Here is a 16747-nt window from a genome sequence, read left to right on the forward strand (position 1 = left end):
TTGGTACCCAGATGTCCGTTGTTCTGCATAGTCTCCTGTTCATGATCCAAACAAGACAACTGCCCTGGAGAGAGAGCAGTGGGATCTTTGCCACTAATGCAGAGATGGGGAATCAGCAGCCTTCCATATGTAGTCAGATTCCATCTCCCATCAACCCCAGGCAGCAGTGATCAGGAATAGTGGTAGTCTAGCAACATCTGGAGGGCTTCCCATCTCTGCACTAATAGATCTAATCCTCAATTTCAGAATAACGATTCCTCTTTCTTCATCCCATGTTTCACAGGTTCTGTGTTGCTCGTTTGTAACAACCTCATCCTTCTTTGCTCCACTGCTTGTTCTTAGAAGCGAGCACAAAGGTCATGCTCACAGGCCCTTATTTAGCCAAGGCTTCCTGCTGACTAACTGGTTGTTAACTTGATTAGTGGCTCTCGGGAGCACTACTGAGCCTAGGTAGCAATTTAATTTAGGAAGAAAGCATAGCTGAGAGAATATCCCCCCCGGCCCCTCTTCCCCAAATTGCATTTCAGGGGGGGGTTACAGAAAAGGTAGGCAATTTCATTTCATTATCCAGTCTCCAAGGCAGCACATAATTGCCATGTACCAAGTCAACCTCCCAGTGCCTCTGAAGATGCCTTTGTTGTTGCTATTTTAAATCTGTAGGTGCACCTTCAAAAGCCATGTTGGTTGTGTTGGCGGGGGTGGGGTGGATTCCTCTTGAAGTTAGCAGTTGGAGGCATGTGTGAAAATGTCCTCTCCAACCTAGTTGCAGCTGTTGCACACAAAATCATGCGCATTCAGGCCCAAGTCATTTTATTAGCTAAGGTGAAGATAATGCCCCATCTATTCCATATTATTGAAGCCAAGTGGACTGCAAGTTGACTCTTAGGGCACTTCCAGAGTGCAGCTATTTTCAGGTGGGATTAAATCACACATTGGCAAACTCACGGTGTCTTCCCAGTCTTGCATAGTGGACCAATTTCCAAAAAGATCACAGCATTTGTGATAAGGAGAGTGATGAGGAAAGGTAGTAGAAAGTGTGGGATAATGCTTGCTTTGACAGAATGTTGTTTAACCTCCCCGCAAAAAAACCAAACCAACCCCACAATCGAAACAGGTGTTCATTAAATAGCCAACTGCGTCCAACTCCCCACAAAAGGAATCAAAACGAGTGCTCAGTAAATAGCCAGCCTCTTCTAATCTCTCTGGAAACAAATTAGAATGGATTTTCATTAAATAGCCAACATTGTCTAATCTCCCTGGAAACAAACCAGGACGAATTCTCAAATAAGTAGGTTGTCGCAAAGTCCTTTTACCTCAGTGCTAGTGATGGGAGTGTCTAAACTCCACACCTGAGGACAGCAGGCTAACAAAGCAGAATGCATGGCACACAGAGCCCTAGAATGGCTAGGGAGCTCAAGAGGAATGGCAAGGGGCTGCTGCTGCTGCCGACCCCCATAGCAACACCTGCCACCTGAGAATCCCTCCCCCCCCCAAAAAAAGACCTCACAATCACCTGAAAGTCACTCTTCGGCTACTTCAGAGCTATCGGCCACCTCCTTTGGCTAAAGGCTAGTGGCCATTGCCAAATGATAGCCAGGAAGGATACGAAAAAGAAATCAATATGGCTAACCTGATCCAAAACACCCACCCACCGCACTCACACAGAAAACCAAAGACCACCACAGCCAACCACAAATGAACAATCACACCCTACGCCAACCCCAACCTCTCTCACCACCAAAGGAGCACAAACGAACAACAGAGAACCTACACAAACAACGCTGACACCAAACCCTCCTCATATCAAGTAAAATAAAACATCGTCACCCCACACCCACCTATCTCCCCATCCCACCCACCTCTCTTCCCCCTTTTTCTTCCTAATGTCTCAGAAATTAATTCCTCCATCCATTGTCTTGGAAGATGACTGTATGAAATACTTATTGGTGGATGCCAACCCCACGGTTACCTGCGGTGTGGCCATCTATATTTTGCAGGCCCTGAAACTCAGGGCCACCTCGATAGGTTAACTTTTTAAAAGCCCTGGACTTTTGTAAATATTCTGAAATACCGATAGCCACATGATTTATTACTGCTTTTACCATATCTTGTTTTATCTACCATGATTTTATACCTGTTGTTTAGCAAATGTAGCTAACATATTTTGTATAACTGCAGCAGGTTTCTGCCTGAATTCTTTCTATGTGCTATGGCCAATTGGCTAACGCAATAAACTTTGATTTGTTTCAGAAACAAAAACTGATTTGTAAAAATGTTATATGGAAAAATACGAGAGAGACATTGCACTACCTTTGTAAATCAAGAAAATCTTTAATAAAAAAACAATAAAAAAGAAAAAGGAAAGGAACCTACCCAGTTGCCACTCTGGGGAGCACATGGTTTGCATCATCCAAATGGGCAAAGTGGCTTCGAGGATCGCAACCCCCATGTTGGCAAAGCAGATTGAGCCTGGAGGGAGACGAGAGATACCTGTGCAGTCATCATTCTTGTTAAGAAAGCAAAAGGCAAAGCAATCCCCCATCATCCTATGCCAGCGGTGGCTGATGGTAGTCGGGTTTCCAACAGCACTTGGAGGGCTGCAGCTTCCCCACGCCTGGTGTAGAGAATCCACAGAAGCTCCAGAAGTAGCATATTTTGAAGCCCCTTTCGGCAATATGAATAAATAAATGATCGGAATACAAATAAGTTCCCACCGCAAATGAAAATGGGGACCTCCCTATTCGCAACCCAACAGATCTTGTTTCTTTCCGCTGTTTCCCCCGGCATGTATTTCACTGAAAGAATGAAATGCCAAAAGTGACAAGAGCAGTAGAATCAGAGGAGCAAAAGTTCACTAAAACAGGGGTGGCTGACCTGCAGCCAGGGCTGGCCCAAGGCATTTTGCTGCCCCACGCAAAGGGGGAAATGCCTCCCCCTTCAATGTACAGAAGCTGAATGAACTGGCAGGTGAATCTGACTTCAACAAGGTGGTGGAGCATCCTTCTCCACCATACCTAAGGCAGCAGTACCCAGAACTTTAGAGGACCCAGAAGGGGAACATGTGGCAACGGAAAAGAATGGAGCTGCTGCTGTTCCAGAGCATCTGCTGCTTGAGGCTGCTGCCTCCCCATGCCTAATGATAGGGCTGGCACTGCCTGCAGCCCTTCAGAACTACAACTCCCTCTTAAGATTTAGTGTCAGGAGTATAACGTATTCCTGGACACCGCAGAGTTAGACGCAGACTTTTCTGGAAGCTTCTGGCTGTTGTGAAATTGACTAGACAGCACAACGCAGGAACTCAGCAACTCACTGGATAACTATATACAGAATTTATTGATTGAAGCAACTAGTATCCATAAGTTACTATGTACAGACTTTACAAAATAAAAGAAACAAAACATAAAATCTTTCCTCTCTGTCTCTCTCTCTCCACACACTGACCATGTTCTCTACACCAACACACTAACCACACCAACCACACAGCTCTCACACAGAGCTGAGTCTTTAGGAACTCATCTGACCAATCACAGGTCGTTGCTAAGGGTCTGAGAGAGAGCAGATCTGGGCTTTCTGCCAACTACTTAATTACTTAATTGCTTGGAGATAGACAGCTGCAATTCTGCACGTAGGCAACTCTGAAATCTCTAACACTCCCATCAGCCCCAGCTAGCATGGCCAGTGATCAAGATGGTGGCAGTTTTAGTCCAGAAGCATCTGCAGGGCCACATGTTGGCTAGTCCTGCTCCTAGAAAAGGGTGCTGCTTTTTAATTTATTTATTCTATTAATGAATGTGTTTGTTTTGCCCTCCCCCTGGATTGATGCTTGGGGTTTGGTTTTGTTTTTGTTTTTGGGAGGGGCGCACATATTTTCTGAAGTTTATAAAAATGTCCCTCTCGCCAGCTCCATATCCAAAGAAGCTAAATTCCAGTGATGAATATCCATGACCCCAAATGTCCAGGAGGAAGGCATGGCGACTTACCTGCTGCGATCAAAATGTAAGGGTCTCCTAGCAAGGTCAACAGCGGAGTCCCTTTCGTACTCTGGAAGACACACAGAAAAAGGTAGATTTTTTTTTTTGCAATAATTCTAAAACAATTAAAAAATAAATTAAAAACAATTAAAAACTAATAAGTGTATGTTGTACTTACCTCAGGCGAAATCTTTGATGGATGTAAGATACAAAGCTGTAAAGCTGACACAGAAATATCGTTACTGGCTTGCTTTTCTTGAAATGTCATTTCAACTTTGCTCTTAATGGTGATGTTTTGATGCTCCCTCTGTTTCAATTTATTGCTTCACTCTCTCTCCACAAATCCTGGGGACTGTGGTTTACCCCTCACAAGAGTTACAATTCCCAGCATGCTTATCAAACTACAGTTCCCAAGATTCTCTGCGGGGGGGGAGGTCATGGGCGTTAAATGTATGGTGAGGCTGTGATCTCGGCTCTCATTTGGCTTTGGAGTTCGGGCGGTCAAATCCTAAGCAAATTTATCCAGAAGTAAGTCCCACTTTGTTTAGTGATATTTGCTTCAAGGGAAATGTGCAAAGGGCTGCAGCCTGCTGAGATCCCATCCACAACATGCACTTAAGGGACATTTGACTCCTCCCCAAAGAATCCTGGGACCAGTAGTGTACTCCTCATAGAACTATAATTCCCAGCACACTTAAAAAAACTACAGTTCCCAGGATTCTTTTGAATAAGCCATGTGATTTAACTTTGTGTTAAATGGACTTTAAATGTATGGTGTGGCTATTTGTAGCTCATCTTGCCTCAGCCATGCAGCTCAATCAATAAATCAACTTTATTTCAGCTTTAAGCTCATAAAAACGAAAACAAATACAAGGCAAATACACACGCACGGTTTGATTTAAAACTGGTAACAATAAAAGACTTATTAAGGATATAAAATTAGATAAATATAATAAGGAAATTTCAGTTCCTAAACAGCAGCCCATTACGTCTCTTGTATGTCAAAACGGAAGTTAAAAATTTTGCCATTTGTAAAGTTACAAACTGATCTGTATCTTGCAATAAGAAAGTAAGTTGGAAATCTGCCGGGTGCCCAGACACTTTGTGAATTAATGGTAACAATAAATTCTTCCGGACAGCACAGTATAAAGGGCATGTAAACACTATATGGTGAAGTGTTTCAATCGTTCTGTTAACAGTCATGCAGCTGTCTTGATCCTGCTACTAGTTCCCTACTCACCAGAATGAGCACCGGGGGGTCCTCAAATGCATCACAGCTGGATCAACACCTTTTGAAGGGAGTTTTGAAGTTCTCCACATTACCATCTAAAGAAGTCCTGCCCTGCACATGCCCCGTAAGACCATTAAGTACAGAGCCTAAAATGGCCAAACTGCCCCACTGCGTGATACCTCAGAGAGCTACTCACCTCCATCCAACAGAGCTAAGAATGCCAAGATCATGAAAGGGGATGACTTCCCAACAAATTCATACATGACACTTCCAAAGGGAGCACCGACTGCAAGGAAAACAGTGATGATCAGCACTGCCGGTGTTGGGAAAAAGCAACCATAGAAAGAGGTTTATAGCAGTGGGGAACCCTTCTCACCCCCAAGGATGGGATTCCTCGAGGGGCCAGTAGCCAGCAGAGCCAGAGGAAAACTGGGTGGAGCTACAAATGTGAATGTTGGCATTGTACAGTAGGCTAGTTTCTACGCAGAAGCAAACACCGCGCTCTGCCCTCCATGCAGATCAAAGCTAGGGGCATGAGCTGAGTTCAAGAACACATTTCAGCCAGGCAAAACCGCTGGAAAGGGGCAGGAAACAGGGGCAGTGTGTCTGGTATGGCCTGGGGAGAGTCCCGAGGCTTGGATGGCTGCATTTGGCCTTCAGAGTCCAAGGTTCCACATCCCTGCTTCTGAGGACCAGCACCTGATTTCTCCAAGGCTTCAGAATGAAGGTAGTTCACTTCAGTGGGGTGGAGGGGAGAGAGGTTGCTTGCAGGATTGGACAAATCATGTTCATTCTTTATGACCTCCCATTTATTAATACTATTACTGTTCATACAGAGGCATCAGTGCACATTTACGCATTCTTACAGAGTTTCATACAACCCCCCGCCCCAAGACATATCCTTGCCCCCCAAGAAGCCTTGAGTATGAATTGGGGAAGACAAGAGGAAGAAGAGGAGGAGGGAGGAGGTACTGTAAGGTGAGCAGACTGTGAGTCTACAGTTGAGACAAAGAGGAGGGGAAAGTGGGGAGATAATTGGCTAGTTTAAGCCCCTGAGAGCCTATGGCATCATGGAGATTTGGAACTCCCTGCCTCTTGACATAAGACAGGCATCTTCACTAGTCTCTTTTCATTACCTGCTAAAAGCAATTATGTTTAGGGAAGCCTGTTCAGATGAGTAGAATGTTGACATGCGTTTTAATCTGGCTTTTGGCTTATTGTTGACTATTATTATTTTTTAACAGTTTAAATACTGCAGTTGTTTTTACCTGTGTGTGTGTTTTTATCTGATGATTGTATTGTTTTTATATTCTATTCTTTATTCCGCTTTGAGGTTTTTATTGCCATCAAGCAGCATATACATTTTGTGACATAACTAAACAACCTGCCTGGATTTAAGTGGGCATCACAAATTAGAAACAGGGGTTCAGGGGAGCACAGGAATGTGACACATAGCAGCAGGCAAGTGGATAAACACAGTGCAGTAGACAGAGTGATTTGGGCTTGGGTGATGAAGACTCGGGAATGAGGAGGAGCCTGTGGCCCAGCAGAGGTAGTTGGACTACAGTCCTCATCATCCTTCATCATTAGCCATGCTGGCTGAGGCCGATGGGAGTTGGAGTCCAGCAATGTCTTATGGGTTACAGGATCCCTGTCCCAGGTCTAATTAGATGGCATAATGGAAGCTGAGCAGAGGAAAGACTGAAGCAGTATAGAGAGGCAATCCACCAGCATAAGTTTGGACGTTTCTACCTGTTTGCTGAGGATGTGAAGGATTACTCACCCAGCACTCCCAAAGCCAGCCCCCCCAAGGCTATTCCCATGGCATTTCCCCTCTCGTAGTCATCCGTGTACACGCTTGCTAGCATCCCCAGACCTGCAAACAGAGAGAATAAAGCCACTGTGGTGAAGTGGTAAACGTGTTGGGCTACAACTTGGGAGTCCAGGGTTCAAATCTCCACTCATCTGTGAAGCTCCCTGTGTGACCTTGGGCCAATCCTGGTCTCTCAGTCTAACCTACCCCACGGGATTGTTTTGAGGGCAAAAAGGGAAGCAGGAGAGCTATGCACACCGTCTTGAGCTTGTAGGAAAGGTGGGCTATATGTGGTAAAGAAATAAGATTTGAGTGTCATTCTGGACTCCTCATTTAGGAGCACAGGAAGCTGCCTTATAGAGTGCCAGGTCATTGGTCTATCTGACTATCTGGCAAGTGGGCAGTAGCATCCATTGGGGGTGCAGGAGGAAAGGAAGCTAGCAGTGGGTAGGGTCAGAGCCAAAGGCAGCTCTTTGTAGTTTTGTCCCATCATCCATACTGAGCTCTACAAGGGCAACTCTGAGATTAAGGAGAAGGAAGCTCTCAACCAGAGGTATGATGGCAGAAAGATGGGTTCTGGTTGAAGGCTGACAGATTAGTGGGGCAGTGCCCTTTCCCCCCTAATGGACCAGCATCCACTGGCACCAACTCTCTAGGGTTTTAGTCAAGGTCCTAGTTCTACCCGAATATGCCAGGGAGAGAACCTGAGATTTTTTCCACACAACGCATGTGCTACAGCTCCTCCTCTACGGTGCACCCTCTAAAGTAAAAAAAGAGAAAAGGTAAAGGACCCCTGGACAGTTAAGTCCAGTCAAAGGCGATTATGGGGTTGCGGCGCTCATCTCACTTTCAGGCCGAGGGAGCCGGCGTTTGACCACAGACAGCTTTCCAGGTCATGTGGCCTGGCAAAACCACTTGTGGTGCAATGGAACACTGTGACGGAAACCAGAGTGCACAGAAATGCCGTTTACCTTCCCGCCGCAGTGGTACCTATCTGTCTACTTGCACTGGCATGCTTCCGAACTGCTAGGTTGGTAGGAGCTGGGACAGAGAAATGGGAGTTCACTCCGTCACGGGGATTCAAACTGCCGACCTTCCGATCGGCAAGCCCAAAGAGGCTCAGTGGTTTAGACCACAGCGCCACCCACTCCAGGTAGCATGTAGCTACAGCTGCAGCTCCTCCTCTATGGTGCACTCTCTATGAAGAGTCCTCTCCTGCTGCCTTTGCACACAGGGACTGGGCTGGTGTCTGCTGGCACCCCAGGATACTGTCCTAGCAGCATTGCTGGTAAGGCCTGCCCACATATTTACCTGCAACAGACGAACAGGCAGATCCAACGCCTTGGAGTGCTCGGGCGATGAACAGCAAAGTGTAGGTACTCGAGAAAGCAAACACTAAGAGAAGGAAATAGATGTGCCCAGTTATAACAGTGGCATAGTCAGGTTATTGGGGTTTGTGAAGTGCTTTAAACCCTCTGTGGCAGGGAACATTCTCTCAAGGGCCGCATTCTCTTCCAAGCAACTTTCCGAGGGCCATGTGCCTGCTTTAGGCGGGGCCAGAGATAAAAGTGAGTGGAGCATGTAATCTGGGGAAAGTTCTGAGGGCTGGAGGACCATATTTAGCCCCCTGGCTTGAGGTTCCCCAGCCCTGCCCCACGATATTGCTGCTTCAATTATTGCTATTGCATTTTAGAATCATAGAATCATAGAGTTGGAAGAGAGCACAAGGGCCATCCAGTCCAACCCCCTGCCAAGCAGGAACACCATCAAAGCATTCCTGACAGGTGGCGGTCAAGCCTCCGCTTAAAGACCTCCAAAGAAGGAGACTCCACCACACTCCTTGGTAGCAAATTCCACTGTTGAACAGCTCTCACTGTCAGGAAGTTCTTCCTAATGTTTATTTGTAGTCTATGTTGAGAATCCAAGGCTGAAAAGGAGGAATGTAATTATAACAGCAGCAGTTATCAATACTTCTTATTCCTTCAGCCCTCTAGATGTCGCTGAACTACAACTCCTGTCAACACCAGCAAGCATTGACAAAGGTGAGGGATGATGGGAGTTGTAGTTCATGAACACCTGGAGGGCCCAAGATTCCCCACGCCTCCTCTAATAGCAAACACAGATGGAGAGTGCTGACAGGATTCAAGCCAAAATAGGGCTACCTTTGGCTTGAGAAACAAGGGGGCCATGGTTTGCAGAAGTACAACAAACATATATAAGAATGTAAATGTCTAAATGGAAGAGTGAGAAATAAAACAGCCCAATGAGGACTGGTAGGAATGGGGGGAGGTGAATGGAATATTCTGGAGGGTGGCATGGCAGGTGAGTCGATGACCTCCACTTGCAGCGTTCCAATTACAGGGTGAGCATGAGAATAAATACTGCAGCATTTTGCTCCAGGCCTGACTTGTAATAGTAACAATAAAGGTTGCAATGTTCTGTAGATTAATTGGTCAGTTTAAAAACTGTTAATCCACTAAAAAGGTGCCCTGGTTAATTCAGGGAGCTATTTTTTTTAAAAAAAATTAAAAATGCTTTTAACACACAAGCTTATAAAATCTGCAGATGGCAAATAACATCACAAAAGAGTTCCAGTTACAGGTGGGTAGCCGTGTTGGTCTGCCATAGTCGAAACAAAGTAGAAAATTCTTTTCAGTAGCACCTTAGAGACCAACTGTGTTTGTTCTTGGTATGAGCTTTCGTGTGCATGGTCTCTAAGGTGCTACTGAAAAGAATTTTCTACTTTGTATCACAAAAGAGGTATTCTTCCCCCTTTTCCTCACGCAGTAGAGAATGCTTTTTTCCTGCATGGATGTCCACTAGAACACACATGTGGATCTTCTAAGAACAATAACAACAAAAGGCACCCTGCTTGCTTAAAAAAATATTACTTTTCCTCATAGGCAAATTTCACAATCTCGTAGATAAGAAACCTGAAGGCCAGGTATGAGGTGCAGGATACTTACAAAGGGTGGAGAGGAACATGATGACAAATCCAAGAAACATGGGGATATGGTATCCTATCCTACAGGGAGAGAAGACATAAGGGTTTGCATTCACTGTTAAGCACACACTTATTCCCCAGACCAGAGAATGTGTCTGTGGAATGGGTTCTGTCTACAGAATACTTTGTCCAGGGAAGGTCCACCTCTTTCCGACTTAGTCATCCTTTTGGCACCAAGCAGTTGGGCAGCACCACTGACTGAATATTTTTACTCTTTGTCTTTCGCAGAGTTAAAAAGCGACACGGCAGTATGGAATTATACATGGTATGGAAACTGGGTAGAGAAGAGTTTCTCCTTCTCTCGTAACACTAGACCTTGTAGGCATCTAATGAAGATGTCTGCTGACAGATTCAGGACAGGCAAACGAAAGTTCTTCACAAAGCGTATACAGTGGTACCTTGGTTCTCAAGACACCTTGTTTTGTTTTGAGTACCTTGGTCCTCATAGCACCCCACTACTCCCCTCCCCACCAAGTAAACCAAAAGCCAGGGGCCCAGCAAATTTAATGGGGCACCACAGAGGACACTTTTCTGAGGGACCTCTCAGATCAGGGTGTGAAGTAACTCCCTCGGCCCTCAGTGCTATACCTTCCTTGGCACCTTTGCAATTCTGTTTGTGACAGGGAGATGCTGTCTGTGGTTCCTTGCCTACACGGAAGTCATGGGAATAACACCTTTTGTTGTTGTTGTTGTTTTTCAAATGGGCATACCTGTTGGTTAAAGGTCCCACAAATGGGTTGACTAAGAGCTGCACCGTGGCTTTCGAGGCAAAGAGCAGTCCAACGCGAACGTTCTCATTGGACAGAAAGTCCACCCCGTCTGTACAACCGTTACTTGGTGGCAAAGTGGTCGTGGGAAGGTGAGGGACAAGATTTCTGTCTTGGGTCTCGTTTGTGTGGACCACAGGGGGATGAGCATGAGAGTCCAAGGTGAGCACTGTGGTTTCATCGTATCGAGAGAGCCCTGAACCATAGGGAGCTGTTGAGGAGAGGGCAGCAGTCGTCATCGCTGTGGTCTGAAGAGAAGAGTGGTTTGCGCTTTTGTAGGTGGCAAACAGGAAGGAAGGAATGATCGGCACTGAAAGGAAGTCCATTGAGAGGTTAGATATTGCAGTTCTAGTGGGCAAGACACAAAGCAGAGCAGCCAGATAAGAAGACAGGCATGAAGAAAGCTCCTCCTACAGAGATGTCCCATTCAACCCTTTTCTCGGTCCCATTAACATCAGAAGCATGGTTGGTGGTGACCCGAGAGAGAGCCTTTTCTGTGGCTACTCTAATATTGCAGAATTCCCTCCCAAGACAGACTAAGTGGGCTCTCTCTTTGTTATTCTCCTATTGGCAAGCTAATACCTTTCTATTCAGGCCTCTGAAAACTAAGGTGCAGGTGGTGCTAATGACCAGGCTCGCTGCCAGGGCAAACTGTATTTTAACATTGATTCTAATCTGTGTTTGGATGTATTTTAACTCTTGTTTTTAACTAGTTTGTTTCTATTACTTTGTATTTTATAATGTTGTTTTTAAGTGTTGTAAGCTTCCTTGAATCAAAACTTATGAGAAAGTCTCAATATAACAACAACAAACAACAACAACAACAACAATATAATACAGTGGTACCCCGGGTTACGTACTTAATTTGTTAATACGTAACCCAAAAAGGACGTAACCTGAACAATTTGTTCTGTGCAACCCGAAAAAAAACGCAAAAAACGCTCTGCGCATGCGCAAATCACACACGCATCAGGTTGCGCTTCCAGGTTAGCGAAGTTCGTAACCCGAAAAGTACTCGACGTACATAACCTGAGGTACCACTGTATAATATAATAACCAGAGGACTGTTTGATAGGAAGCAGACATGCTGCTAATGTGACTCTAAGGGATGTGTGGGGGACCACATTCACCTCCCAGTGTGGTTCAGCAATAAAACTGCTAGCACATTTGCAAAGCTAAGCAGGGTACGGTGTGGTTTCAAATGGAATGAGGAGCACTTATTCAGATTCCTGCATTGCAGGGGGTTGGACTAGATGACCCCAGGGCCACTTCCAACTCTATGATTCTAGGCAACCACTCAAGGGTCACTTGCTAGTGGTGCACAGGGCCAGAGATAAAAGTGGGAAATTTTGTATGGTACCATCCAACTGACTGCAGGAATGGAGCCAAGTTTGCTCACTGGCCATGTTTGGGGAGGGAGATTACTGGAGGAGGTCAGCTGCAAGATACTGGCCTGGATCCAACCCTGTCTGTCAGCATTAAAACAGCTCAGAGGAGAGAGAAGACAAAGCAATTTGCAACCTACCCACAACTGTAAGCAGCATGTTGTCAACCAGCAGGGCAACAAACACAACCAACAGCACTAACTTCCGGGATTCCCTCCCCTCCTTCAACCAGCTCCACGGGGCACAATCCATTGGCAACCTGGGGGAAAGCAGCGCCATCAGCTTCAAGGTGCACTTCTTCGCCCGCTTCTCAGGGCTCTCAGTCCCCAGGTAGCTGTAAGAGGGGGGAAATGTTGCAAAAACCTCTATCCAAAAGCTTCAGCTTCAGAAGACCAACCAGGAGGATAAGTTTCCAGTGCTTGAAAAGCACTTGCTGTATAATGGTCATATTTATTTATCTTTCCATTTGGGGTGGTTTATTTGCAAATATAAGAGCCCATAAAAAGAGTGTTGGACTAAGTCGCATTGATTTCAAAGCGTAAACGCTAGGAAACTTTTTCCAGCCTGAGGGTCACATTTCCTTCTGAGCTAGCTTCTGGGGTAGAAATGGGTGGAGAAATGGAAGCGAACAGTACCTTCATGCTGGTTTCTTGACACACACACACACACACACACACACACACACACCCCGCTTTGCATGCAGAGAGTCCCATTCTGGATCCAGGCTAGCAAGAAGCCTTATCAGAGGACACCTGCCAGCCAGGCAAACATGTCAAGGAACGTGCATAGCTGGGCATGGCCTTCAGAGAGGGATGTGTGGCCTGGGGAAAGGACCAGATATAAAGGACTGGAGGGCTACCTTTGGCCCCCAGTCCTGATCTTCAAAGTTTCAAAGTGTTTATTGGCTCCAGACTCGAGACAAAACTAAACGCTACTTTCTACTACATACAGTTCTCCTGGTCTTTGAAGTAAAGGTGCATATGTACAGCTAGATCTGATAACACTATCAACATGCTAGCTAATGCTGCTGTATGAGTCTTTCCCCGACTCTCACAGATTCAGAGTCAGACCATGACACACAAACAGGGCAGCCTCAGGACATGATGAAAGAGACTATTACACCCATCTCTCTACGCACAGACATATTTCCTGAACTAATGGGAGGGGGAAATGGCTCAGCCAGTCATGCACTCAACCTCGCTGGCGTTGCTATGGCAACCCAGCGCACCTGGCACCCTTATCTCAGAGCCTCCAGACGTAGGAGGTGTGCTCCTCAAGACATGAGACCAAGGACTGTGCAATTTAACCCCTTGTTCACATTGCACCAACAAGGCAGGGGTAGGCAGCCCTTTGCCACCAAGGGCCATGTGATACGGTGGATGGGCACTTGAGACTGCAGGCCAGAGGATGTGGCAGTCAGTAGCTGGTGATGGGTGGAGCCTGGGCTCATTCACACATACATCTGCTGGGAAGATGGGCCCAGGGAGGGAACAAAAAGGCAAAACCAAGTTTTGTGAATGTTTCCATGGGCAGAATGCACCCCCTTCCCAGTAGTTTTCCAACCAAGGGGTATTAAAATGGCACTGAATTGTCTGTTGAAGTGAGGGGAAGAAAATATAATCAAGGAATTGGCTGTGATGGCTGGAGAGAAAGAAAGCCCAGACAGAAAAAAAAGGAAAATGGCACCGGTAGTAGTAGACATGGGAAAACAAAACCAGACAAAGGCATTGTCTGTTGTGTAGTGGGTGTACACCCCAAAACCCTGCTTTAACTGAAAGCTTTTTGAAAGTAAATGGTTGCAGTGCTACTCTCCATAGCCCAATGAACTAGGGGAATTTAAAAATCTGTTTATCTATTTATTTAATATCTTTCTCGATAGGTAGGTAGATTTTTTAATATATTTTTACATTAAAATGGAAAATCAAGCTTAGAACAAAATCTTCACTGAATACAGGCATGAAAGGCAAAGGAGGGGCAGAGACATCAGTAATATATTTCAGACTTATAATAGCATAGAAATTATAACAAGTCTATAAAAGTTAAAAGACCATTAACATGGATATCCCTTATTTTCCAGGGGGATGAGTTGCATTCCCAGTGAACCTTTGTTTGTGAAGCTGTGCACGTATTCCTGTTTCATTGTATTATCCACAGCCATTTTTCATGTTCAGAGTATCCTCCTTTTTAGGCTTCGTCAATCAACACAACAGAACTTTTTAATATCCAAACACCAGCTGTTTTTATCCCCTGTTCAATTTATCTGTCAAAGATACCCACCTATTACTTCAAACTGATTACAGTCTTATGAAAAGAGTTCTGAGGGGGCAAAACCTCATTGCTTTATTTCATATTTTAAAAAATAACAACGAGTGAGTATTTATTATTGCTGCTTTGTCCTGGCAGCCTTCAATGCAAAGTGGGATGCTTTCAGACTCATTTTTGGACAGTTGCTATTTTGCTGTTAGGGTTCAGTAGCGCACCAGGAAATTCAGGTTGCAAAATTAAAGTTGATTTGGCACTGTTGTGCAAGAAACCCACTTTCACATGCACACATAAGTCAGACTTTTTGCAGTAAGGAAAGTGACAGGAAGATGTATGGAAAAGTGTGGGATAATAATTGCTTGATATGGCATCAGATAGCCTCCCCCACAAACAAATTAGAATGAATGATTAATAAATAAATAAATAAATAAATAGCCATTGTAATAAAACTCACAGATTTTGTGCAAATAAATCAGGATTGTCTGGAAGTGACTCTGAAATCTCTTTAGCACCTAGCAGAGTCAAATGTAATTAAATCTGCACAATTCCTCCTGATCGCCATCGTAAAGACTCTAATAAACTGTAGCCTTTGGGGCTTTAACATCATGTTCTACTTTTTCCTCCCGCAGCACCTTGTTTTGATTAACATCGAGTACAAAGAAGAGTCCAGGAGAACTCACAGCCTTGCCTGATATTTCTGTGTCATTTTGGTAGTCCCATTAAAGGTTGTGCCCTATTGTATCTTTTAGGTTCTTTTTCTAATGGACCAGTGCATCTAGGCTACCTGTATCTTAAAGAAATAATAATATGAAAACAGCATTCCGGTTTAAGGAACCAAATGATTATCCAAATAGCATGTAACTTAGCATGTAACTTTCTAGTCGTTTTATGTCAAGAGGTCCTTCTCACTGAATTCAGTGGGGCTTAATCACTAGTAATCAAGTTTCAGATTACAGTCTAAATCATCTGTCTTTCCTGCTATCAAAGATAGGATTTGAAACTCTAGTTCCCTGCGTCAGTCTCCAACTTGTTGCCCAGAAGTAAGAAATGGAGAGTCCTTTTTCTTACCATTGCCGAGTGCATCACAGTCCACTCCTCTCCGTGGTGCTGATGGCGGCACAGTGCTTTGAAAGTGTCCTTCCTGGTAAATTTATTAAAGCCTTTTATCTGGGGAGGATATGAGGATCCCTTGTCCAGGAAGATGCAAATGGAAGTTCAAATATGCTCCATTCAATCTGTCAGCTGTGTTTGCGTCAGAGGCAGGGGAACAGGGTGTGGACTGGAAAGGGCTGCAGAGATTATCTGCTGTACTGAGGCACCTGAAATCCACAGCTCCCTTTTTAATTATCAGGTCAGGATTTATCTCTTAGACGCATGTGCTCTGTTGTCACAGCCCAATGAAGGTGAACAATGCAGCCCCCTTCTCCATGTGATAAAGGGTTTTTGCTCACCTTCAATTATTGACTCCATCACTTTTCCCAATACAGGCTTCCTCCATCAGAATATTCCCAGCAAGATCACTGAACTGAAGGGAACTGGGAGATATTCCAACCTATCCCCTTTTTTCTGAGACACCATCCATCAGCACAAACCCACTTCTGACAGAGAAGCCCATATACTGGAAGACGGCAATATCCAAGCAACAATGTGGCCCAGGAAAAGTGCCATTTAGGGCCAAAAAGGAGAGTCCTAAAGTCTTCAAGTCCAGCTCAACAGCACACATGGACACATCACCTCTAAGGATGGGAGAATTGGTCTTTTAGTTTCTCTCAGTTTCTCATTTTTCTATCTTACTTGGTATTATTTATAAAGTCCTCATGGAAATTCATCAGCAGTTTAGCACAAATTTCTCCTAATATATGCATTGCATTGTGAAGATTGATGGGTTTGCCTTTAAATGCAAACAACCAAACTTCTCCCCTATCTCCAATGCGATCTCTCTCACCCATGTACTGAGGGCCAATCCTACCATTAGGAAAAGTGATGCAATCGTCTCAGGCAGTTGATGCAAGAGGGTAGCAGCAGCCCCTGGGTGTTCCTTCTAAGCCCATCTGGCCAGTGGCATAGGAAGGGGGGTGCAGGGGGTGCAGGCCGCCCTGGGTGTCATCAACGAGGGGGGTGACAAAATGGCCAACCAGCTGGGAGGCGTGCACACCGCTTCCCTGGTGCCAGCGTTTGGCTCCGAGCGCACTGCGCGCCCGCCTCCCGGCACTACCATCCTGAAATGGGAGAGGCTGACACTGGCTTGGGGAGCCATGGGGAGGGGGGGAGCAAAGCCTGACTCCATCCCACTGCAGATGTGGGGCGGGGGTGA

At 45.3% G+C, this 16747-nt stretch overlaps 1 protein-coding gene across 1 annotated transcript in view; it reads right to left on the reverse strand.

Annotated features, from left to right (window-relative positions):
• Positions 1–15752, reverse strand: part of SLC18A1 (solute carrier family 18 member A1) — a 28235-nt gene extending 12483 nt beyond the window's left edge. The window contains exons 1-10 of the mRNA XM_033172466.1: positions 15502–15752; positions 12312–12505; positions 10730–11096; positions 9982–10040; positions 8327–8410; positions 6986–7078; positions 5399–5488; positions 4150–4193; positions 3981–4041; positions 2374–2469 (exon numbers count right to left, since the gene is read on the reverse strand). Coding sequence (XP_033028357.1) covers positions 2374–2469; positions 3981–4041; positions 4150–4193; positions 5399–5488; positions 6986–7078; positions 8327–8410; positions 9982–10040; positions 10730–11096; positions 12312–12450 — 1033 coding nt within the window. The 5' untranslated portion in view covers positions 12451–12505; positions 15502–15752. The remainder of the gene's footprint in view (positions 1–2373; positions 2470–3980; positions 4042–4149; positions 4194–5398; positions 5489–6985; positions 7079–8326; positions 8411–9981; positions 10041–10729; positions 11097–12311; positions 12506–15501) is intronic.
• Between the last annotated feature and the right edge of the window lie 995 nt (positions 15753–16747).

Source organism: Lacerta agilis, chromosome 15 (genome assembly GCF_009819535.1).
Source record: "Lacerta agilis isolate rLacAgi1 chromosome 15, rLacAgi1.pri, whole genome shotgun sequence".
NCBI classification, from domain to species: domain Eukaryota; kingdom Metazoa; phylum Chordata; class Lepidosauria; order Squamata; family Lacertidae; genus Lacerta; species Lacerta agilis.